This window comes from Xenopus laevis, chromosome 3L (assembly GCF_017654675.1).
Source record: "Xenopus laevis strain J_2021 chromosome 3L, Xenopus_laevis_v10.1, whole genome shotgun sequence".
Classification (NCBI taxonomy): domain Eukaryota; kingdom Metazoa; phylum Chordata; class Amphibia; order Anura; family Pipidae; genus Xenopus; species Xenopus laevis.
In genome coordinates, this window is record NC_054375.1 from 132,456,044 (window position 1) to 132,482,011 (window position 25,968).

A 25,968-nucleotide genomic window follows, 5' to 3' on the forward strand; every position below is an offset into this window, starting at 1 on the left:
CAGTTAGGGGCAGATTTATCAAAGGTCGAGGTGAATTTTCGAATGAAAAAAGTTTGAGTTTCAAGCTTTTTTTTGTGTACTTCAACTAGGGAATAGTCCAAATTGGATTCGAATTTGAAAAAAAATCAAAATTCAAATATCGAAATTTATCATGTAGTGTCTCTTTAAAAATTCGACTTCGACTATTCGCCATTTAAAACCTGCCAAATTGATGTTTTAGCCTATGGGGGACCTCCTAAAACATGTTTGGAGACAATTGGTGGAATTTGAAAAATCTAAGTTTTTTTGAGGTATAGTTTTCCTTTAATGGGCGTTTTTTCTTTTGGTGACTTTTTTTTGTCTCAATTACTTTTTTGCCCAAATGCATTTAAGTCAATGGGAGTTTTTTTCTTATGGCGGCTTTTTTTCTGCAAAATATTTGTCTTGGCAAGTTTTTTGTTGCGGCAAATTTTTCCCGCAGTTTTGTGAAAAAATTGTCAGATGGCGAAATGTGGAATTTCACTGCAAAATCCATGGCTGGCGAAAAAATTTGCTCATGTGCTCTGCTCTTGCGTTGGTGTAATGGACAGTAAAAATAATTTATGGTCATTAAAGGGGGGGTTCACCTTCAAGCTAACTTTTAGTATGTTACACAATGGTTAATTTTAAGCAACTTTTCAATTGGCCTTCATTTTTTATAGCTTTTGCTTTATTTGCCTTTTTCTTAATTTTATTGTACAGGTATCCGTTTTCCGGGAACCTGTTAACCAGAAAGCTAATAATTGACTCCATTTCTAATCAAATAATCCAACTTTTTAAAAAATAATTTTCTTTTTCTCTTTAAAAATAAATAGAACCTTGCACTTGATCCCAACTAAGATATAATTAATCCTTATTGGAAGCAAAATCAGCCTATTGGGTTTATTTCATGTCTACATGATTTTCTAGTAGACTTAAGGTATGAAGATCATTATTCGGTATAACCCAGGTCCCGAGCATTCTGGATAACAGGTCCGATACCTGTACAAGGTGCTGTTTCTTTATTACAGAGACATGTAAAATCTCAATTATTTCATCTGTGGGAGATGGCCTTCCAACAATTTGGAGGTTTCTGGATAACGCATTTCTGATGCAATACCATACCTCCCAACATTTTGGAAGTAAAAAGAGGGACAAAAAATTTTTTCCCGCACACCCCTTTATGTGGCCACACCCCCTAATTACCATCTTTGTTTTACAAAATTTGGCAGGTTATGAAAGTTTGAAAATATTTCTCCTAATCTAATCTGTGTTTTTGTGTCTCAAAATTGTTACAAAGTATCTTATTTGTACCTGTTAGCTGTTCTGGGCTCTCTGCTAAAAGCCAATTAAGTGAGAAACTTTCTTTTTCTGGCTGTTCGGTGCAGAGAAAAGAGGGACTTTTCAGTACAAATGAGGGACTGCGGGTTGAGCTGTCAAAAGAGGGACTGTCCCTCCGAAAAGGGACAGTTGGGAGGTATGGCAATACCTGTACTGAAGGAGTAAAATGTTTGACCAGTGTATCCCTAACGGTGAGGACTTTGTTGCTTATGCAGTTCTTTGAGGGGGGAGAGCCCAAACGGAAATCTTGCTCTACTTTGCACATTACAGAATTTTTTGTCTCTCATATAAATTTGATTTTATGCCATAAACCCCAAAGGAGGCCCTTTTTCATAGCTACTGCCATATGCTCATCCACATGAGTGGCGAGTTTTGCATTATGCATGATTACATGAGCTGGAAAATATTTTTTTCCCTAGTCGGTGCATAAACTAGCCAAGACAAAAATGTCAGTTAAAGGACCAGTATACCTTTATTCTAATAGGGTTTTCCTTAATGGACATTTATTTTCTATTGGCTTAACTTCTACAAAGATTCTGTGACAAGAGGGCACCCATTGCGATTAGAAGAAAAGAGGTTCCGTCTAAATATTGGGAAGGGGTTTGTTACAGGGAGAGCTGTGGAATTCTCTCCCTGAATCAGTGGTACAGGCTGATACATTAGATAGCTTTAAGAAGGGGTTGGGTGGCTTTTTAGCAAGTGAGGGAATACAGGGTTATGGAAGATAGCTCATAGTATAAGTTGATCCAGGGCCATCTTGGAGTCAGGAAGGGATTTTTTTCCCCCTCTGAGGCAAATTGGAAAGACTTTAAATTGGATTTCTTGCCTTCCTCTGGATCATCTAGCAGTTAGGTAGGTAATATACAGACTTAAGGTTGAACCTGATGGATGTGTGTCTTTTTTCAACCTAACTTAATATGGTACTATGTAAGTTTCTACATGCTTACCTCTCTACGGCAAAGGGGCCAAGGCATACATAGTGTTTTGATGGCACTACTAACAATAAATGTATACATTAGCATAAACCTTGCAACTTGTTTTGCATTGCTGCACAAATTTTTTTAACAATTGGCCCAGGACAGAACCAGTACTGTGTTTAAATAATTTGGCACCAGGGTTGGACTGGGCCAGTGGGATACTGGGAGAAAACCCAGTGGGCGCTGGACCTCATGGGCCTCCCTGACCCAGACCCACTGCCCTGCCTGAACTGTTGCATCAAACATTAAAGTACGGAGCCGAAACTTTAACGGCGTGGGGTGCTTATATCTGGAGGCGGGGGCCTGGGGATTGTGAGGAGAAGGCCCTTCAAGTCGCAGCCTGGTAGGTCACCATTGCCCCAGTTTGACACTGTTTGGCACCTTTGAGCTTTAAATGGTTAACAGGATGAGGCTCTCAGTTTCCCTGAGCCATAGCCCCTTATTGATTATGTATTAGGAGAAGGTCGGTTTTGGGAAAGCTTTTAATGCTGTTTGAACTAATTACCTTGTTCTGCTTGATAACCTCTGACCTCTGATGAAGTGCCAAAGAGAGACATGAAACGCGTCAGCTGATCGTATACATCATGGTAATGTTTTCCCATAAGGTATCTGATCCATCTTTTTAAAGAAGATTTAAAATAATTTAAATTAAATTAAAAATGTTACTGCTGTGATCTGGAGGAGCGCTTATTTTCTTTTTGTTCATTTGTTGTTCTTGTTAAAGTTCTGTACTGTTTGTATGCTTCTACCACCCTCCTAGAAGTGCTTTTGTGGTGAGTCTGGAAGCCTTCAGGGATTATTTACTTGTACCCTGGAGCACTCATGGGTGCAAAAGCATTAGTTCTGACTTAAATAGCACTTGCCCCCTGGTTTTGGCTGGCACCAGATTGAGCATCCAGCACTAGGTATAGGGAGGGTACATTACTGGTAAATACAAGACATTCTTGTCTTTATAGGAATCAGTTGTGGCCTGCCAGTGCTCCCTAACTTACCAGTCTAACTTAAGTAACTTGTTTAATTCAGAAGTACCACTGTTTGATCTACATTGTTACCCATTCAGTTGACTTCCCAGTGCCTCAGGTTGTACACCGCACCCACTGCAAGTGCTTGAAATGTCCTAACATGCATTCATGAACCCCTGTGTTTGGCAACTCAAAATATTTTCCATTTCAATTGATGTAAAGGGATCGGAGACAAGTAGCACTAGTTCACTTTCCCAAATCACAATTCCAGTCCCCCATTTTGCCTGACAAACTCTTTGACTTCTAAAAAGTGTATAATGCTTCTTTTAATTGCAACTTTCAAAGAAAGGGTATGAACAATGAATAGCTCAGTTTGAGCTTATTAAGCATTGTTATAGTCATAGAAACGACACTTTGCTGCCTATTTTCTCTCCAACCACCTTCATACACATGTACCCATAGTCACTTCTCAATCTGTGAACTTGCCAACCCCACATTAAGTGCCACTCTGGACTCTTCACTGGGCTTTCACCTACCACAAAGGCAGAGTTGATGTTATAAGTATTCTTCAAAGCTGTTTAACATTCAATTGCCTTCCAAAAACTAAAAGAAAATAATGAAGTGCTCTGTTTGGAAAAAGGAATAGTGCTGTCAGCCCTGCATGGGTGCACCATACCCTTGAGGTGCAATCCACTGCGACCATAGAGATTGTTCTGTAAATTAAATTAAATTCACATAGCTCGGTGCTATGTGAATTCTTTAGTCTTCATAAAAGGTATTAGCCACACGTTATGCTTGCTTGTTTCTCAATGCCTGCCTAATATTGTATGAGTAACCAGGAACAAGTCTTCTATCGGCCATGACCCAGCCCCATCTAACATATTTTTTTACTCTATACTTCACATACAAAATCCTGCATTCAGGAAGACACAAATTATTCAGTCCTACAAACATTCTTAGTTTTCATATTCCCTCTTCCTAATAGAGGTCTCTGCCTAAGCCTGCTCTGGTTTTACTCCAGCCACCAGCAGTTGGGATGTTCTACCAATTGTCCCATTTAGAACCACAAGTCTTCTTGGTATTGTACTTTCAACATCTTCCCTCCATCTGGCAAATCGCCCCACAGTAGTCAATCTAGCTAAAACCAGCCAGCTCCTTAATTATACTGCAATGCATCACAATACTCAGTTCTACCAACCCTGTCTAGAGCTGGCCAAACAAGGACTGGCCCCTTTAGACCAAGGGGCATATTTGCTAACACTGGAGATAAATATCTGGAGATGTTGCCCATAACAATTAGATATAAACACCTACAAGTTAGAAAATAAAAGCAAAGGTCTGATTAGTTGCTATGGGCAAGATTTCTATCCATTGTTACATGTAGTATATGGGACCCTTCCAATGGCCTGTCCAACAATATGTGACTGGAGGTTATCCAGATATCCATTGAGCAGTTTTAAAAATCCTGTTGATGCTGTCCCCTGCACAAGCCATTTTGATCCAATCCTTGACTTCCAGGCCGCTGACCAGATCATCTTGATTTGGTCCTGCCCATAGATGGGCCACTCAATTGGCGACCTCCCCAGCATATCTAAGCTTTACCAGTTTAACAGCAAGCTGCTCTTGTGATTGTCCGCCTGCCTGGGTTGCAAATCTCTGCAATTCTGGATTTTGAATTTGAGCTTCCAGGTGACCCGTTTGCTCACATGTGCCACAGGGGTATGCCTTCTGGACTCCTGTTCCAAATGAGCAGACAGATGGCACCATATGCACTAAGTGAGACCATGAATCCTCTTATCATTCATTATGCCAGTTTTAGAAGAAAACCTTTAAATATATAACAATATGCTAACATAATTGCAGAGCTGTCTAAGCCCCTGCTGTTTCAAAATCCTGGGGTTTTTAACTCCAATTATTTAACAGGCCGTTTAAACAGCAAACTAGAAAGAGCAGCTTCTAGTGAGTGCCATTTAGGGGAGCCATGTAACAATGAATTGTGTGCCATGGGAGGGTGAGGTTTTACACAGGAAAGTTATTAGACAACCTAAATATGAATACGCAAAACATATTTGGGGTGATGTAATAAAAGGTCTTAAGTTTGCCAACATCTGGTAAACCATAGCAACCCATCAGATTTCATTTATCAAACCGGTAATGCTCAAATACTACCTGCTCATTGGTTGATGTGGGTTAGTAGACAAATAGCACACCCGTAGGTGGACCTGAAATAAGGTATATATTTAAGTAGTGTGACTTGCTGCCAGTGTACCCCAGATACTCTTAGTCTGTGTGCAACTCCCTGCAACTCCCAGCAGTGTGCAATGGCCCTTTAAAGGGATCCTGTCATCGAAAAACATGTTTTTTTCAAAACGCATCAGTTAATAGTGCTGCTCCAGCAGAATTCTGCAATGAAATCCATTTCTCAAAAGAGCAAACAGATTATTTTATATTCAATTTTGAAATCTGACATGGGGCTAGACATTTTGTCAATTTCCCAGCTGCCCTGGTCATGTGACTTGTGCCTGCACTTTAGGTGAGAAATGCTTTCTGGCAGGCTGCTGTTTTTCCTTCTCAATGTAACGGAATGTGTCTCAGTGAGACATGGGATTTTACTATTGAGTGTTGTTCTTAGATCTACCAGGCAGCTGTTATCTTGTGTTAGGGAGCTGTTTATCTGGTTACCTTCCCATTGTTCTTTTGTTTGGCTGCTGGGGGGGAAAAGGGAGGGGGGTGATATCAGTCCAACTTGCAGTACAGCAGTAAAGAGTGATTGAAGTTTATCAGAGCACAAGTCACATGACTTGGGGCAGCTGGGAAACTGACAATATGTCTAGCCCCATGTCAGATTTCAAAATTGAATATAAAAAAATCTGTTTGCTCTTTTGAGAAATGGGTTCCAGTGCAGAATTCTGCTGGAGCAGCACTATTAACTGATTCATTTTGTAAAAAAATGTTTTTCCCATGACAGTATCCCTTTAAGCACCTTACTCTCAAGTGGATCCTGGCTTGATTTATGTTTCTCAAAAACAAATCACTTCTTTATTGAACAAGGCAGACAATCTGGAAATGCCTAACCCTCAGGGTGTTGTACATATATAAACCCCATTATTTGCTTTCAACCAGTAAATGTTACCTATTAATTTCCATGGGTTACTAGGTCTGCTGCAAATTTGCAGTTTGATTACTGCACCTCTGTGTTTAGAAACTGCACTGTCTTTGTAAACTATTATAATTAATATTATTTCATAGTATATTCATTCAGTGCATAGAGCTTGTGATGATAATAAGCCTCGTTTAAGAAGTTACAGGTAACATGCAAAGTGCAAAATCTGGGTGGAAAAGTGTGTTGCAAAGGCCCTATTACTAATACACCTCCATCTGACATTCCTAGGTGTGAGGTATCCTTTAACAAACCTACTAATAATGCCAGATCTTTGGTCTCAAAGAGTCTGGAAGATTGCACTGTTGCACAGTTAGGATACCATTGATATCTTTGCAGCAAGTTAAGGACCAACATGAGAGCTTGCACCTAAATCTTTGAGTTAAGGGTAGATTATGTTTGATTGCTTATCTTCTGCCTTGGAAATTACTCCATGCTGGAGTTCTTTGGCTCATGCAGCAATCATATGCCTGATTTGGTACAGGCTGCAGGAACCCTACTAGAAATCCTAGAAATCACAGCTATATTGGCTCATTTGCAAACTCAATATCAAGAAGCCAATGCACTCAACCTCCAAACATCCTTCTGCAGTAGAAATTCCTGTAATAAATTGTAAATTCTTGTGATCCAAGCGTTCTCAATGGAGGGGATTATGTCATTTCCGCTGTGAAGTTCTAAAACACCATTAGTGTGTGATTCTTTTGGCACAAGTCTGGTGCACCTATTGATGCAAAATGCTCTGCGAACCCTAAAACGACCATCAGATTTAGGGTGGCAGCAGTTCCAGGGTTCCCCAGCATCAGTAGACGCACTTGCACATGATTCATCAGGGCAGACTGGTCAGAAGCAACGGCAAACCCGTTGTTGTAAATGACCCTTTGTGTGTCATTCTATTTTATATTTCAAGTTGATGCTGATATACATAGTTATTCATTTAGTTAGTTATGAAATCCATATCCCTCAGTCAGTCAGATGGAGAACTTTATCATATTGCTTAGACACCTAGACAGGAATAGGTCCCTTGTAGGAATAGTCCCCCATAAAATGCCATAATAGCTCTAATAAAGAATGAAAAGCTCTGCACATAATAAACTATACCCAACACTATACTCAGCAAAGCATTGTATCAAACCTACGCAGCTCAACATGCTTTCTTCTTCTCCCAGCCATCTCTGCTGTGTTGCTTTTCCATGAATCTATACCAGTTTTTCTCAATCCTCCTCCACAATGTCTGCCCCCTGGGGATTTAGGGTCACGCCTTTCTGTCTGCATCAGCTTTTCCTCCGGTATTCATGTGCTTAATGTGCAAAGTTCCTATCATCCCATCTACTTTCTCCTCTATGCTCTGTAGGGACTATGGAGAGTAAAGCACTCCTCCACTCTCTATGTGTATGTGTTAGTGTGAATTGTGTTACTCTGCTTTCAGAACTTTATCTATTTTTGCCTCTTTTACAGCAATAAAAATAGCTCGCTATGAAGCACTGCCTGCGCCGGGTGCTCCCTGTGCGTACATGGTTGGGTTTGGGTTAATAAAGTATTTTGCACATTATGGCCCCCTCTCTATATGTGTGGGCCTCGATACATGGGTTCTGTTACCATGGAGATGTGGGGGTGGGTGTAGGATGCTGCAGATTATCTGTTAATTTTCTATTGTGATAGTCTGTTGGCTGCCTAAAATAAATTCCCCTTTTTTGGGGGGGGGGGGAAGAGTTCCCCTGTATCAACTGGTACAGGGATTTATTATTTTTTTAATTTATTAATTTTTTTTCCAAAATAAAATGTTATATCACAGTACAGAGCACTTTACCATGATGGTGGATTATTTGCACCAACAAGGTCACGGTTTATTTTTTAGTTAATATTAATTAAAGCATTTTTTTTTTTCATTTTAAAATTCTAATTTTATAATCAAACAGATCAATGGAATTTTTTAATGGAATTGGGCACCCGCTGCTTTAGTAGGTGCCAAATGCCCCATACATTTGTGCAGTGTAAATGGAAAAGGCTAGTGCTTCTATGGGGGTTTATAGCACCCCATTCCCTGGTGAAGCTCAAGAGGGGGTTAATGGGGCTTAGCATATTGCCAAAGCAAGCTGTTAAAATTAGTCCATTAGCAAATATTGACCTGTGTAGCTGCAAGTGAGAGCAAGGAGATGAAGGGTTGGCCATGATGAAAGAGACAGGCAGGAAACAGTTAATGAACAAGAGGATTTTTTTTCCTTCTGGAGACTGAGATAAGAGGTTGGGAGGAGAAGAGATGCTGCTGTGAGTTCCCATTGTCACACACATTTCCAGTCTCAGCAAGTCAGCAGCACCCCCTGCTCAGCTGTACAGCCAGTCACCATGCAGGTAAGGGGGATACCCTAGGGCTGGCGGGAGTCACTACCTGCACCTCCGTCCCAAAAAGACTCTACCCACAGCATCAACCCCTTTTCCTTTCCTGTCATTCTGTTTGTTCTCTTGCCTTCCTTTTTATGTTTCATTTCCTTCCACCCACTACTCACGTCCCTATCTCTCCTTTTCCCTCTGCTTCCTATTTAATGCTCACCTGTCCTCCAGTCATTTCCCTCTGTCCTGATATTTGCCTCCCATCCTCTTCTTCTAAGCCATATTCCTTTAACCTTCTGTCCTTTTTAGATCCATTCTTTCCTTTACTTTGTTTGCTACTTTTTTCCTTCTGACAGTTGCTTGCACCTGTTCTTTCCTCCTATCTAGACTTTTATCTTGCATATTTGTATCTGAGGATCCATTTCACTTTCTGCTCCTTGTTTCCCTGGCTCACTCCTCTCATCCTATTCTCTGAGCTGAATATATTTTCATGTATCCCACTGACTCCATTAAATGAAGATCACAGGAATGCAGATTGTCTTCAGAAGCAGCTGCTGCACTCAGCCGTCCCACTCCTCTGTCCCTACTGTCCTACTAATGAGCAATGCACACTCAACCTTCCCAGGCAAACTCGCCCTATCGGAGACACAATAACGACCATTCCGGTAAATTACGGTTTAAAATGAAATTCCCTACCATGCATCACTATTTAGGATTTTGAAACATTCCACTTGGCACCATATTGAGCCAGTCCTCTTTTACTGAACTGTATATAGTGAGTTTTGATAATTTATGAAAAACTTTGAAAACACAGGCAAATGCTGTCAGAGCTGAGCTTTCAGGGACAGGTTCTCATGGCAGACTTTTGCGCAGTTCAGTATTTAAGGAATTTGACATCCTTATTAATGTGTTTATTTACAAATGCAACAGAAATATTGCTCCTTCCCTCCATGAATCCCAAAGATTTGTTTGAAAATTAATATTTTTGAACTTCTCAGAATATTCTGATGTTGAATGGTACTTTCATAGTAAAAAAAAAAAAAGGTTTCTCCTGTTGCCAGGGGTAGAGGAAGCAGATTCTCCAACTGCTGTGGGGGGGCCAGGGGATCTAACTAAAAACAGTTTAAATATATGTTTATGAAAATGTCTTATTCCTATAGTTTCAATGAATACCTTCCCCTATACCTTCTAGTTATGCCGCTGCCTGTTGCTGTTATTAGCAGCTAAGCTCAACAAATATAGACATATTTGTCTAACAAAGTGCTATTTTCAAACAAATGGCGGGTTATAGGTTAATGATCAGATCATATGGGCATTCCTGCCCCATGAGAGCTTGGGGGAGTAGAACGCATCCCATCCAATGGGATTTTGTAGCCTTGTATCTATCCTGGATCAGCTACCAATCAGAAAGATGGGGTTAGAAAACTGTGAATTTGTTCAAGATTGTACAAGGTGTGAGCCAGTATCAGCCTGCATGTGTATGGTTCATTTGACTATGTAGAGTAGTTAAAGCAGATAGGTCAAGAAGACCCCTTATCTGGAAAACAGCAGGTCCCACGGTCCCTGGGGTTCCATACTTGTATTGACATATGTACAAAGATTAACAACTTTATTACATTCCGCCATAAGAGTTGAACAGGACAGGTTCTTGGACGCCGTTTGGTCAGACTGAGGTTTTATAGTCTGGAGAAGTTCCTAGAAGATGTCTGGTCAGACTGGGTCTTGGCTTTCATTACTGTAAGAACTGTAAAAGGCTGGGCAGGGTAGGTGTGTTTATGTTGTACAGGATCCATGATCCAGAATGCTTAGGACCTGATTTTTTTTACAGATTATAGTAATTCTGTTATAGGCACAACCATGCTATAAACATTAAATAAACCCATCAAGATGGTTTTGCCACCAATATGCATTTATGCAGTTTAATTACCATTAAAGGAGAACTAAACCCTACTAATGAATATGACTAAAAATTCCATGTTTTTAATACTGAACTTATTGCACCAGCCTAAAGTTTCAGCTTGTCAATAGCAGCAATGATCCAGGACTTCAAACTTGTCACAGGGGGTCACCATCTTGGAAAGTGTCTGCGACACTCTTGCTGTTGAGAAGCTAAGCTTAGGGGTCGTCACAAATTACCAAGCAGAAAATAAGGTTGGTCTGTAATATAAGCTGATGCTACAAGGTTGATTATTAAATTCTAATGCTAGTTGCACTGGTGTCTGTGCTGCCATGTAGTAATTATCTGTATTAATTACTAATCAGCCTTATATTGCGAGATTTCTATTGTATGTGTACTGTATATTGTGAGTGGGTCCCTAAGCTCAGTAAGTGACAGCAGCACAGAGCATGTGCAGTGAATCAGCAGAAAAGAACATGGGGAGCTACTGGGGCATCTTTGGACACACAGATCTTTACTGTTAAAAGGCTGTGGTTGCCTTGGACTGGTACAGACGCCCAAAACATAATGTACAACATTTCTAGCCTACTTCATTAGTTAAGCTTTAGTTCTCCTTTAAAGGGGTGGTTCACCTTTAAGGTAACTTTTAATATAATATAGAAAAGCCAATTCTAAGCAACTTTTCAATTGGTCTTTATTATTTATTTTTAATAGTTTTATCATTATTTGCCTTTTTCATCTGACTCTTTCCAGCTTTCAAATGGGCGTCGCTGACCCCCTCCAAAAAACAAATGTTCTGTAAGGCTACAAATGTATTGTTATTGCTACTTTGTATTACTCATCTTTCTATTCAGACCCTCCCCTATTAATATTTCAGTCTCTTATTCAAATCAGTGCATGGTTGCTAGGGTAATTTGGATCCTAGCAACCAGATTGCTTAATAAAAAGCTAAATAACTCAAAAAACACATAATAAAAAATGAAAACCAATTGCAAATTGTCTCAGAATATCACTCTCTACAGCATACCAAAAGTCATCTCAAAGGTGAACCCCTTTAAGTAGAACGTTTTATTATTACAGAGAAAAAGTAAATCAGGATGCTATGTAAATTCAGAACTTTCTGGATATAGGGTTTCTGAATAATAAATCCTATACCTAAATATCAGAACTATAATCCCTGTAATCAAAAAAAGTTTATAGGGACCCATAGGGTTAATATGCCCATATGGCTTTAATTCCATACACTTCCTGATCTCCCTAGTTGCTGGGCAGAGGCCCATGTAGCTAGTTGTAATTTGCATACCCAAGTTATTGGCCAGGAGGCGCTGTGACCACATCCTGTAACACTTTGGTATAGTGAGAGAGAAGGGGTGGATCTTTCTTTTTGGCTTCTGGTTGCTGACCCAGCTGGATGTTACGGTGAGCCTGGGTGCAACAAGACCCAGTAAAGCCACGTGCTCTAGAGGGACCAGTACCTCTAGAGAGATAAGTTGGGGAGCAGGGACCCCGTGAATGAGGCCAGCTAGAGATAGGATGCTACCTGTAATAGTACTCTCTAGGAGAGTAAGATAGGCAGGTTAAGTAGCAAGAGCAGCTTGGCTCCAACTAGGAGGGATAGCAGGGAGATAGCTCTCCCTTCAGGCAAGACTGACCTGTAGTATAGAGACACAGTCTAATAAGCAATTAGGGCTAGTGAGTTCCCTGATCCAACGTGTGGAATCCAGGTCATGGTGCTGAGATCCTGAGGGTGTATCTATCCTGGTGTGACGCCATCGCCTCAGGGAGTTCCAATGTGATGTCTCTGAGGGACATGTTGTAACCACGTCATGATTGTCTGCTGGGCCTCTGTGGCTTTGTAAGTACAACCCTGTGGATCGTTTGTCTCTGACAAGTTTTATTCTGTTTGACTGCAAGAACCTCACGGCGCCCATTCTTTTCCTGTTTTATTGCACAGTAGCCTGTGGGAGTTGTAGTTACACTAGCCCACACAATGCAAAACAAAGAATAGACCAACAACAGGCAGAGGGTCAAGTTTGACGTCCCTGATTTTATTCTTCAGTTCAGAAGCTCAGTAGCTCAGTGCAGTAATACTCCCCTCTATCCCTCTGCTGGAAAAACAAGTCCAATACAGAAAAAGTGCATAGAACAGACAGTCCCTCCAGCAAGTTCCCATTTCTTTTAAAATAATGTGAATTTGCCAAAAAATATGAAAGTATAAATATATATATATATATAAATATATATATATATATATATATATATATAACAAACAAGGGAAAGTTGTGCTCACCACTAGTTTTTAAAAACATTAGGCGGGGGTGCAATGAGGGTGTGACCACAAAATACATATAGACAAATACAAGATTCCTCTGCACTCAACCCATTATCAATATATTTAAGACAGAGACATTTTGTGCATACTGCTACTGAAAAATGCCTTACCCTTTAAACAAAACAGGGATTGTTTGTCCATATATTGCAATATATTTAAGCTGGCCAACTACGTCAAAGTCATCCCATATCTGGCCAGTCCTATGCTCAATTTTCATCTGATTCATTAAGAATTCTATGGTTTAATTATACATTTTATAAAAGGGACGAATACGTTTTACCTGCAACTTACTAGCTGCTTTCAAAGTAAAGCTCCCAAACTTGGCTGCCCTTTTATTAGACACCAGTGGGATCACCTGACTATAGTTGGAGGGGGTGGGAGCTACAACATGGAGCTGGTCACTGCTTCTGTATAACTATAACAAACAAGGGAAAGTTGTGCTCACCACTAGTTTTTAAAATCATTAGGCGGGGGTGCAATGAGGGTGTGACCACAAAAAACATATAGACAAATACAAGATTCCTCTGCACTCAACCCATTATCAATATATTTAAGACAGAGACATTTTGTGCATACTGCTACTGAAAAATGCCTTACCCTTTAAACAAAACAGGGATTGTTTGTCCATATATTGCAATATATTTAAGCTGGCCAACTACGTCAAAGTCATCCCACATCTGGCCAGTCCTATGCTCAATTTTATCTGATTCATTAAGAATTCTATTGCTTCATTATACATTTTTTATAAAATGTATAATTAAACCATAGAATTCTTAATGAATCAGATGGGGATTGAGCGTAGGACTGGCCAGATATGGGATGACTTTGACGTAGTTGGCCAGCTTAAATATATTGCAATATATGGACAAACAATCCCTGTTTTGTTTAAAGGGTAAGGCATTTTTCAGTAGCAGTATGCACAAAATGTCTCTGTCTTAAATATATTGATAATGGGTTGAGTGCAGAGGAATCTTGTATTTATCTATATGTTTTTTGTGGTCACACCCTCATTGCACCCCCGCCTAATGATTTTAAAAACTAGTGGTGAGCACAACTTTCCCTTGTTTGTTATAGTTATACAGAAGCAGTGACCAGCTCCATGTTGTAGCTCCCACCCCCTCCAACTATAGTCAGGTGATCCCACTGGTGTCTAATAAAAGGGCAGCCAAGTTTGGGAGTTTTACTTTGAAAGCAGCTAGTAAGTTGCAGGTAAAACGTATTCGTCCCTTTTATAAAATGTATAATTAAACCATAGAATTCTTAATGAATCAGATGGGGATTGAGCATAGGACTGGCCAGATATGGGATGACTTTGACGTAGTTGGCCAGCTTAAATATATTGCAATATATGGACAAACAATCCCTGTTTTGTTTAAAGGGTAAGGCATTTTTCAGTAGCAGTATGCACAAATTGTCGCTGTCTTAAATATATTGATAATGGGTTGAGTGCAGAGGAATCTTGTATTTGTCTATATATATATATATATATATATATATATATATATATATATATATATATATATATATATATATATATATATATATATATATATATATATATATATATATATATATATATATATAAGGTTCTGGAAGCCAGCACAGCTTGTTACATGGTCAATTTTGCCTGGGTGCAAAAAGCCCAATAAGTAGAGATATAGCAACGGACAAATCTTGCACTTGAGAAAGGCTAGAGTGCTAGCTGAAATGTTAGTTGTTTTTTGATCCAATAAACACTTGGTAATTTCTTTTAAGACCTGTGAGTGCAAGCTTCATCCGTTGCTCTATATATATATATATATATATATATATATATATATATATATATATATATATATATATATATATATATATATATATATATATATATATATATATATATATATATAGGGGGGTTAGCATGGGAAGGGGGGGGGTTAAAAGAAGGATTAATATTACATGCTTAATGGTACAGTTACAGGAGCATTAAACTAAATTAAGCGGATCAATTAAACTAAAAATTGAGAACATTGATTAGCTGACGCAGCCACTGTGTGCGCATCCATATAAATAGGGAAAGGGAGCAACACAAAATGCTACAAAGAAGTGTCTGTGTTTTAAATGATTTTATCGAAAATGTGACATGAAATGACCAGTTCTGGATCTAAGTAAATACTGCATATTGTTTGTAGGGGCCAGTGTCGGACTGGGGGCCCAGGGTCCACAGGGCCTGGTGTCTTAGGGGCCCCATATTACACCAGGGCCCCCCAACCACAAAGCACTCTATGACCCCCCCCCCAGCTGCAAAACCCCTCTGGCCCCTCAGGGAGGGAGGTAGGGAGAGCTGCCTTGCTTCAAGTAGGGAGTGGGTCTTGGCTGGCGGGGCCCACAAGATCCGGGGCCCACCGGGTTTTTTCCCGGTGCCCTGCTGGCCCTGTTCTACACACGGCATCAGAATACCGCAAATCACCCCCACTGAAAACACTAAACACAACACTTATTCTCCGCGCCTCATTTAAACAAGAAATCACATAGCTGTCACTACGTGCCAGTACGTATCTATTACTAACACCTTCAGCTCACAGGCAGCAGTATAGACCAAGTGGCAGATCATTTCACTAATCATGTGCCCAAATATTACTGCTACGGCTGCGCGGTTCCTGATCGCACTGTGCTGAGGGTCCACGTTATTATTCATTTCACGATGGAGGCAGGCTGCAATTGACTTTGGACAGGCCTGCCCTAGGGCTTTAGTTCCCTATTCCTTTTCCCTAGTTACTGGGGAAAAGCTCATGTATCTAATTTCTAGTTTAAGTATTTGCATATCCAATGCTATGGGCCAGGAGGAGCTGTGACCACATCCTGTCACACTCTGGTATAGTGAGAGAGAAGGGTTGGATCTTCCTTCTTGGCTGCTGGATGCTGATCCGGCTGGGTGTGCCCAGGGGAGTCTCAGTACAGCAAGGCCCAGAAAAGCCATGTGCCTAGAGGGACTGGGTCCTCCAGTGTATAAGTCGGGGAGCAGGGAACCGCGTGAATGAGGTTAGCTAAACAGGGTTAGTTCTGTCAAAGACTCTCTAGGAGAGTAAGGTAGAGAGGACAGATAGTAAGAGCAGCTGGAGCTCCACCGAGGATTGTAGTAGTGAGTAGCTTCCCAAGGCTATTGAATTGCCTAGAGTGAAGTGGCGCAGTGGATAGGGTGTCGGGATTAGAAAGGTGTTCTCCCTGACCACTCCACTGGGGGGAAGCCGGACCACTGTGAGTTAAATTGCAGAAGAAAATGGATGTACTACCTGACTACCTCGCCTGATGGGAGTCACTGTCTCTGCTGTGTTCATGTAACCAGTTTCAGCCTGCTGTGTGGCATTGTGTATGCCTTGTACCTCTGTAAGTAAACCCTGGGCTCATTTGTCTTATACAAATAAACTGTTATTCATTTGGTTCATCACAAGAATCTCTTATTTCTATTTGGTAACGTGAGAGTTGTAGTTAAACTACTACACCTGGGAAATCTTCCATGTAACGAAGGCCCTAGCCTGAAGTGTTTTGAGTCGCATGTGACCCATGCTCTAACAACTAGCTGGACATTAACCCCTTTTTGGTCGGCCTAGTCAGATTAGCAACCCTACCTGACCCTCATGGGCCCCACCAGCCCAGACCCACACACTGCCTCCTGATATCTTCCCCCACACACACACACTCCGGCCCTGATTGTGTCACAACTACAGGACAGGTATGCGCGGGGCCCAGAGGGGGCTTGCGAGTGAGGCTGGGAGTCTGTAGGGGGGTTGTGGCAGAGGCAGGGGGGTGGGAGCCATGTCTCTCCACCTCTATGTTCCTTTTTTCGGACTCTGGGTAGGGTTGTCTTGTATTTTACCGGCCTGGCCAGTAAAAATTAAGCTTGATCCCAATGTTATTAATAGGGAAAATGCATAAAAATATAGAAAGGCCGGTATTCTTTTCAAGAAAAGGTGGCAACCCTAACTCCGGGGCTTCTCATTTTCCCAGTTAGTTTCATATTTGGGTTTCATGTTCCATTACGTTCCCCCAAATGTAACAAAAGGCACTATGTTTGCCCAGGATCAGTAAGCCATAGCAACCAATAAGATGTTTGCTTTTAAACTGGTGACCAGTAAATGCTGCCTGCTGATAGGTTGCTATGGGCTAGTGCTCCTGCGCAAACTTAGTGCCTTTTATAAACCTGGGGAATGTAATAAAAGTCGGTAACGGAAAAACTATTCACAAAGTGAGAAGTTATGCTTTTGTGCTAACAAATTTTGCTTTGCGCGAACAAATTTTGCTTTGCGCGAACAAATTTTGCTTTGCGCAAATTTAATTTAGCTTTTGCATACCCAGAAACTGTTTAGCGACCACTTCCGACAGTGGAAGACTGTTTGAGAATTTTATAGTTTGCGGCAATGCGCAGTAAATGTAATAAAATTTCTTACTCAAAAAAACGTTCTGTTTGCTCCAAAAGATTACAACACCTTCAAGCACTTCTGAAGAGAGTGCAATTAAAATTCGCAAAGTGCGATTAAAATTTGCAATGCAATAACAGTTTAAAGAACAATATTACATTGCGCAATGTGGATTTTTATTCTTATTGGTGCGAATTGTTTTTCTCTTTGCAACTTTAATTACACTCCCCCCCATAGTGTTTTATTCTTCCTGCTTCCTGTTCCACTCTCTATGCAATTCAGTTAAAGACTTTTCTGGAATGCTCATTTGGTTTGGTGGGGGGGGGGAAGGAAGGCCATATGGACAATCCAAGACTTTTCAAACTGGCCTTTGACTTGGTGTGTTTGATGGAAAAGTTGCCAGTGGACAGAGGGATGGACTCTGCGGGCTGGAGGGTGTATGGTTGGGTTTGTGGGATTTTTGGTTATTTTTGGGTTTTTTTGTGAACTGTTTATGAATTGATTGAATTGAATTGATTAATGTAAATTGATCTTTTAAATAAAAAATTTCTATGCAATTCAGTTATTCCTTCAGGGTCCCAAGCACATACTATACAAGATGTTAATACAGGTATAGGATCCGTTATCCGGAAACCAGTTATCCAGAAAGCTCAGAATTACAGGAAGGCCGTCTCCCATAGACTTTATTTTATTCAAATAATTAAACTTTTTCAAAATGATTTCCTTTTTCTCTGTAATAATGAAACAGTACCTTTTACTCGATCCAAACTAAGATATAATTAATCCTTATCGAAAGCAAAACCAGCCTATTGGTTTCATTTAATGTTTACATGATTTTCTAGTAGACTTAAGGTATGAAGTTACAGAAAGATACATTATCCAGAAAACTCCAGGTCCTGAGCATTCTGGATAACAGGTCCCACTCCTTTGTATGTTTCTTCATTCTCTCTTTCTACATTTCCCCTGCCCCAGTCTTGTTATTCCAGGGCTGTCCGTGATGTATCCCTCTGGCACAATGCTTTAAATAACCAGTAATGTATGCAAATAAAAGGAGAAGGAATGTCCTATGGGAAAAGCTGTGTCTGTGTACTATGTGTTTCATGGACAATAATGTTACACACCTAATAGAAATAATGTATATAATGAATAAAAGAGCAAACTTAATTGTTGCTATAATCTATATAAACCAGGGCTTTGCGTCTGTTTCTGAGCTGCAATTTATTTTCCTTTATAGTGATAGGGATAATTATGAAGAACTGGTGTCTAGAGTCCCCCTTTCAGCCTTGGAACATGTTACCAAGATAGAGTCTAGAACTCAGAGAGAATTGGGCTGCAGAAAACATTGATAGGAAACATGTTGGGGCATAGGAATAGAATAAAAAAAACTTGAATTTCAAATGTTTTTTTTGGCTACTTCGACTATCGAATTGGCTACCTTGACCTTCAACTTCGAATCGAACGATTCGAACTAAAAATCGTTCCACTATTCGACCATTCTATAGTCGAAGTACTGTCTCTTTAAAAAAAACTTCGACCCCCTAGTTCGCCATCTAAAACCTACCGAAGTCAATGTTAGCCTAATGTTAGGAAGGTCCCCATAGGCTTTGCAAGCTTTTTTTGGTCGAATATCCAAACGAATTGAACGAATTGCGGTAAATCCTTCAATTTCGAATATCGAATTCGAGGGATTTACCTTCGGCTGTCGAATATAGAGGGTTAATTAACCCTCAGTATTCGACCATATGTAAATCTGCCCCGTTGTGTGCAATTCAACTCTTTCATGAGTCACAATTAACAAGAAAAAATTATCTCATGGTTTATCACGTGAAAACTCATGGCCGAGATTCAATTGGAGGAGAAAAAAACTTTTCTCCTAATTCAGTTCCAGTTCTTTCCCCATAGACTTCAACAGAGGTTTTGGGTCAGATTCAGTTCAGAAAGAAAAGAGAAAAGGGTTTATCATGTGAAAACCCAAGGACGAGACTTAATCTGAGTTGCAATTCATTTCAGAAAAACGTATCTCACTGTTTATCTCCAAAAAGCTGGAACTGAATTAGAAGAAAAAGTTTTTTTTCTCTTCGAATTGAATCTCGTCTATGACTTTGTGCGGGATAAACCATGAGATAACCTTTTCTCTCTGAAATGAATCTGGCCCGAAGGGCTGTGAGATAAGTTTTTCTGAATTGAACTGCATCTCAAATTGAATCTCATCCATAACTTTTCACATGATAAACTCTTTAGTAATTTAATTGAATCTGGTCGTTCATGGGATGAATTATGAGATACATTTTCCAAATTGAATTGTATGTCAAATTAAATCTTATCCATGATTTTTCACGTGATAAACCTTTTTCTCACTGAATTGAATCTGGGCCTATATTCCTTGTGCATTACTGTTATTAAGCATCTTCTCTAATGTCCTTGCTGCAATCTCTAAACGGTATAACTCATTGATATGGAGCCTGCAGAGATCTAGCTGTCACTGAACCATTGCTTTCTGGGAGGACTGCAGTTTGGGCATGCCTATAAACACCCCCATGCCATTGGTCTTTTACTGCTTCATTAACGGCTCCTGCTGTATAATGAGCTCCGCACTCCTCCTTCTCCCTGATTTGAGATTAACCAGCTTGGTAATCATGATGGATAAGGGAAAAACGAGGTGCACTTGTCTGTTTTAATTAGCCTTCCACTCTAAATAATGAATGATTGCATAAAAAAAAGAAAACAAAAGCTCATCTCTATTATTCATAGGGGCAGAGGAAGGTGGTGGGAAGCGGCAGTCAGAACTGAGATGGGCTAATAGAATACAGTATAATGTACAGGGGAATGATTCCTTCTTTTACTCCAATGGAGTAAAACAACTCTAATTAAGAGGCATGTCATTATATCTTGCTTTACACTTGAAATATACAGTATGAGTGAGTACACAATATAAAGAGAGACATGATCAGAAAGAGATAAATCCATTTTATTTAGATTATATTTATTTCCCAGTATTCAGGGAAACCCTTATAGCTGCCATGGTTTATTGACATGCTGCTTTCATAAATCCAAAGTATATTGATTTTTTTTTTTGGCATGCATAAAACTTAATGACTATTGGATACCAGTCATTGACAATAAGCAGTGAATGATGCTGGTCACTCATGGACTTTCAAGTGATATCTAGGTCCATGGGCTGAGGGATTGTTTATCTGCATAAGAGAATGACAAGAATAATAAAAAAAAAAGATGCCCCATCATTAGCTGGCTTGTTTGTGCACCACTTAGATGTTATAGAACATTTGCATCTATGGTCCTGGACCAGACTCAGGAGAAGATGATGTCATGTTGCTACACCTCTGGTTTCTCCCAGCAACATCTAGAGCAGTCATCCTGGACACACTAAGGACTAATGGGACACAAAAGGGTTTATATGTAATTAATTGCTTCCTAGGCACCTCTTTATTTAGCCTAGCAGTTTAGCATTTATTGCTTCAGGGCATGGCCATGGTTCAGTTACAAGACACCTTCTAGTGTTTAAGGGGTTGTTCACTTTTAAGTTAACATTTAGCATTTTACAGAATGGCTAATTCTAAAAAAATGTTTCTACTGGCCTTCATTTTCTCTTTTTTTTATAACTTTTGATTTATTTCAGTCTTCTGACCCCATCTAAAAACAGTCGCCTTGTAAGGCTACACATGTATTTATTGCTTCTTTTTATTACTTAACTTTCTAGTATGGTCTCTCGTACTCATATTCCAGTCTCTTGTTCAAGGTAATGCACCCCCCTGGTGCCAAGGTCGTACCTGCCTACCAACTCGGGTCCTGAAAGGTGAAAGGTACTGGGAATGCTTCTCTGGCAGTGCCTCCACCTAATGGGAATACACCTGCGGTGGCCCCATTAGGACATCAAATCAATCACACACTTTATTATATAACAAATATAACTTTTATGCAAATTTAAAGGGGAAGTAAAACTTTACATCGTCATTAATAAAATTGCCCACTACCCTAGGAACCTGTAGCAGTCCAGTCCTGGTAATTCCCTGCCAGGAAAAGTCCCGCACTACTCCATTTTGGCAGCCCAAGAGTCTCAATCCCTTGTCCCCAAAAGAGTACCAGTCCTGGGTAGCGCTACCTGCCCAAATACCTTTCCTGCTGGAAAGTACTTGATCCCACATGGCAGGCACACAAACAGCCTGTTTCTCCAAACAGGAGATCGCTGGATCCTCATACTTTCCTACCCCTTCCCTCAGGTAACACTCACCCCAAAGGAGACACACACTTTATAGGCTCTAGACTCTCCCAGTCGAGCACATCACTTGCTTGATCCATTTGCTGAACTTTAGCTCCCAGTACTCTCTATAGCACGAGCCTTTAAAGTCCAATGTCTGGCATCAATCTTCTGGAACATCAGGGTCTAGTTATCTCTGAGCCCACTCAGGGCATAGGAGCCATATGGTGTGTCTCCAAAGTCTGAGGTCAGCCACTGAAGCACCCCAGCGGATGATCACTCCATCCTGCATCCAAATCAAGATCCAAATCAAGATGGATGTGTGAGCACATGGCAATCTCCTTTTATATTGGTGCACAGCGACACCTTGTGGTTCCTTTGGGATCAGCCATGCTGCACCAATCCAAGAGCTGTGCCCCTGGAAACTCTAGGAAACCCCACTCTCAGCCATACAGGGGATTTCCAGAACATGAGGTCTCAGACCGAAGAGGAAATTAATCCTTCGGGTCCATAGGGAATGTGGAGCCTAGCAACCAGATTGCTGAACTTGCAAACCGTAGAGCTACTGAATAAAAAGCGAAATACAAATAATAAGAAATACAAACCAATTACAAATTATCTCAGAATATCACTTGCGACATCACACTAAAAGTTAATTGAAAGGTGAACCACCCCTTTGACTAATTTATTGTAACTACAGTCATGCATGAAGCTTCATTTTTCCTGTTATTATATGAAAACCAGCCACACGTCACTAACGATAAAAGAACAGAATTCTCGGCATGTTTTAGAATTTTTTTTTTTTTTGAACCACTAATCTCACAGCTAATCTCAAGAGCCAAATCCTAAACAAAATTATAGTAAGGAGGATCATATTGAGGCAATTTGTATTCTTTCCATTTGCTAGTATTGCAGGGCACTGTCTTGGCTGAGCAAGAATAACCTTTCTTCTCATCTACTCCACAAAGACTGCCCTTCTCTTTGTAAGAGTTACCTTAGGGTAACTGATGGCTAAACAACATGGTAGGTGATACCTCCAGGCAAAAATAACTTGTGCCCTTTGCAGTACTATGGTGACTGTGGGTATTGGGTATTGTTAATTAAATCATGAGGTGTTACAGATAAATGGAGGAGCACCCTCTATTATAATCATAGACAAAAGACATTGTGCCTGGTGAGAACTGTGTCAATTGTTGGGTTGCTACGTAATTAGAAGGCTCATACCAATAAAAATTACTACATGCCAATCATTCCTCTAATATTTCTGGGTCCATAAACAGTAAGACACATGGGCATCAAATCATGGCAACCAATGGTGTAACTTCATGGCGTTGGCCCTCTTCCAAAAAATCTTTGGAGGGGGCCTAGCATGCACAACCATAAACCAATCCCCCCAGCTGCCTTACTGCCTATTCACATCTCCCCCTCCCCGCCAGCTCTCAGGTAAGAGAGTGACTGGGAAGGGAGGATTTATACAACTTTAAATGAAGCAATGAGTCAATCATTACTGGGACTTTCCAATCCTGAAAGTCTTGTACCACTGCTGGTGCTTTCAGGTGCTCTCCATTCAAGTCAATGGTACCTGATAAGCACTTGGTCTGTCACTGTCAGTTTAAGTTGAGTTTTGAGCTTTTTGTCACTAAAGAGCTGTGATAATGTAGGAAAAGTGTCTGTGGCTTTTTGCTGCTGTCACTCTGTAACTCCCTGCATCCTTGCTTATCTTGATATAAGTTGGCAGCACCTTGAAAATGACCGTTTAAAACAAAAACAGAATAAATGCGTGCCCTTTGTGTTGCTACAGGACTTGTATCCATGTTCTTTGCCCAACTCTCACAAAAGAGCCGTCCAGGGCATTCTGAGCATTTTCTTCCCATGTTAATATGTTGCCTCTGTAGCTTTGGGACTCTGTCGAGCTTGTCTATAGCAGCACTACCTAAAATATTCATTCCATGAGCTTAATGAAAAATTTACCATTTCCGCTCGGGTAATTTCTCGCTGGTGCTTGTAATTGTATTTTTATGTTTCTTTTTTTTTTTTATGCAATTTCAGAACAATTATATAATGTGGCAATGGAAAGAAACTCTTATCCCCCCCTGCCCTCCTTATTAGACATCTGCTTTTCGGGGGGAAAAAGGCAGTGTTAATAGTGAAGAACTGCAAGAGACAGTCATAATGACCCACCCAGATGGTTCAAGGAGGGGTCCGGAAAGGCTGTGACTACAGCAGAGTGCTGCCTCAGCTTGTGCTTCCTCACATTTAGGGCAATAGTGTCAGGTCTGATAATGTTCACTGAGCTCTATGGGGACGAGTCAAATGTCTGCCTGTGTCAGTCACGTGGCACCAGTGGCTAATAGACAGATGCAAAGGGTCAGTTACAGACCTATCGATCAGCTGTTACATGGATTCCCTGAGGCTGCCTGTGGCTTGTCTTCTCTTTATCTTTTCTTATCAGCTCATCTGTTACTATGTGCATGGAACATTCATTCTCTGGATATTGGCTTTAATATATATATAGGAGTGGGGGCTTCCATACTGCTTGCAACTGCAGGGGCTTTTTCTCTAGACAAAGGAGTACTTCTTGTGATCAGGTTATATTCTTGAAAATTCCCATCCCACACCCAACCCTAACCCTCTGTTTGCCGTCTCATGCCCATTTCACTCCTGAAGTCCTTCTGAACCCTTTCAGGGATATCACAAATGGGAAAGGGGTTGACTTGGGGATGTCCCTGGAGGTGAGCCGGGGCATCACCAACAGGGGGGGCTCCTTTAAGTTTAGCTTGGAACCCACCAAAATCCCTTGCCTGGGGCCAACCTGAAGATAAGCCCTATGTATTAGGGAGGAACTCCATAATGCCTCTGGTGCCGACACATCTCCATGTGACGAAACGCATGGGACGTGTCGGATGTTGTGAAGAAACAGGAAGTGAAGGAGAATCGCATGTAAGAACTACATTTATCCGACTGTCGGATGAAAACACAGCGATGTGTTTTCATCCGACAGTCGGATAAATGTAGTTCTTACATGCGATTCTCCTTTACGTCTTGTTTCTTTAGAACATCCGTCACGTTGCATTGCGTGTCGGCACCAGACGCATCGTGGAGTTCCTCCCTTAAACAGAGCAAAGAGCAGCCACAATAAGCTGTTCAGTGCAGCTCCGAGATGTCCAGCCTGCTGCTCCAGCCGTTCATTGATAAATTATTTTATCCTCTTATTTGGTAGAGGACGTCATTTAGATTACGAAATAGCAAAGCTGCAAATTGGCAAGTCCATTGGAGAAACAGCTGTCTTGCAGGGTTATATAATAAAAGGGGCAAGGTTTACCCAGTTCTAGTAAGCCATTGCAACCAATCAGGTGTTTGTTTTCAAAAAGCTGACCAGTAGTGATGGGTGAGTTTATTCGCCAGGCATGTATTCGCGGCAAATTTCTGCATTTCGACACCTGCGAATTGTTTCGCAAAACTGCTGCTAATGTAAAAATTTTGACGTCCCCATTGACTTCAATGCATTTTGCAAATTTTTCACAGTTTCGCTAATTTTTTCTGAGTTTTGCAAATTTTTCGGAGCTTCGCAAATCTTTTGGTAAAGCGAAACGGGAGAGATTTGCCGATCACTACTGACCAGGAAATGCTACCTGTTGATTGGAAGCTATGCAAATGTATTATATTATCCCTAGTATTCTCATGGTCCGTAAAGAGCTCTACCACAAGTCCATGCCAGAATAGATATTCCCTAGTACCAAACCCAATTGGCTGAAAAGAGCATTTGAGAGTATAATTCAACTTCTGATGTATGTACTTGATACTGGCAGAAACATAATGCATTGCTGGTGGGGGAAACACATGGAGCAAGGAAAAGAATTTGGGGAAAATTAAATACAGGGTATAACCTCTGTCAGACTGGCCCACTGAGACCCAGGCAGTGGGAAGGTCCTGTGGGGGGTCTTCTGGTTGGGTCTCCACTCCGACACTGCATCCAACTGTCCAGATATGGGGTAAAGAAGAGCAGGAAAGGAGGCACCGCTCGCACACCCTGGCCTTCAAACCTAGACACCTGGTGCACGGTGAAGGAGGGATCAGCACCCTCCCAATATTACGTAGAAGAAAGGATTTCACTGGCACTAGAAGGCTGGTACAAGCAGGGATATACAAAGGAGTAGTGCAGGACTTTGCCTGACAGGGAGGTGGCAGGATGAGACTGTCACAGGCTCCTCGGGGTATTGGGTCATGCAATGTGAATGCATATGATTAAACTGAATGTTTACTTTGCCTTTAAATCGTTATTATAGAGGAACTTCCCAGTACCCTCTCACCTTGCAAAGGGGACTCGGGACCTGAATTGGTAAGACGGTACAACCTTGGCT

The 25,968-nt window shown here is 40.8% G+C and overlaps 1 protein-coding gene across 3 annotated transcripts in view; it reads left to right on the forward strand.

Moving 5' to 3' along the window:
* The first annotated feature begins 8,682 nt into the window (after positions 1–8,682).
* The window catches only part of LOC108711554 (calsenilin), a 63,939-nt gene continuing 46,653 nt past the window's right edge, over positions 8,683–25,968 (forward strand). Inside the window, exon 1 of one of the 3 annotated variants that reach the window (XM_018253426.2) lies at positions 8,683–8,786. In XM_018253426.2, coding sequence (XP_018108915.1) covers positions 8,781–8,786 — 6 coding nt within the window. In that variant the 5' untranslated portion in view covers positions 8,683–8,780. Of the gene's footprint in view, positions 8,787–16,249; positions 16,361–25,968 lie in introns of those variants that run through there. The other 2 variants (XM_041586973.1, XM_041586972.1) reach the window with 2 other exon arrangements.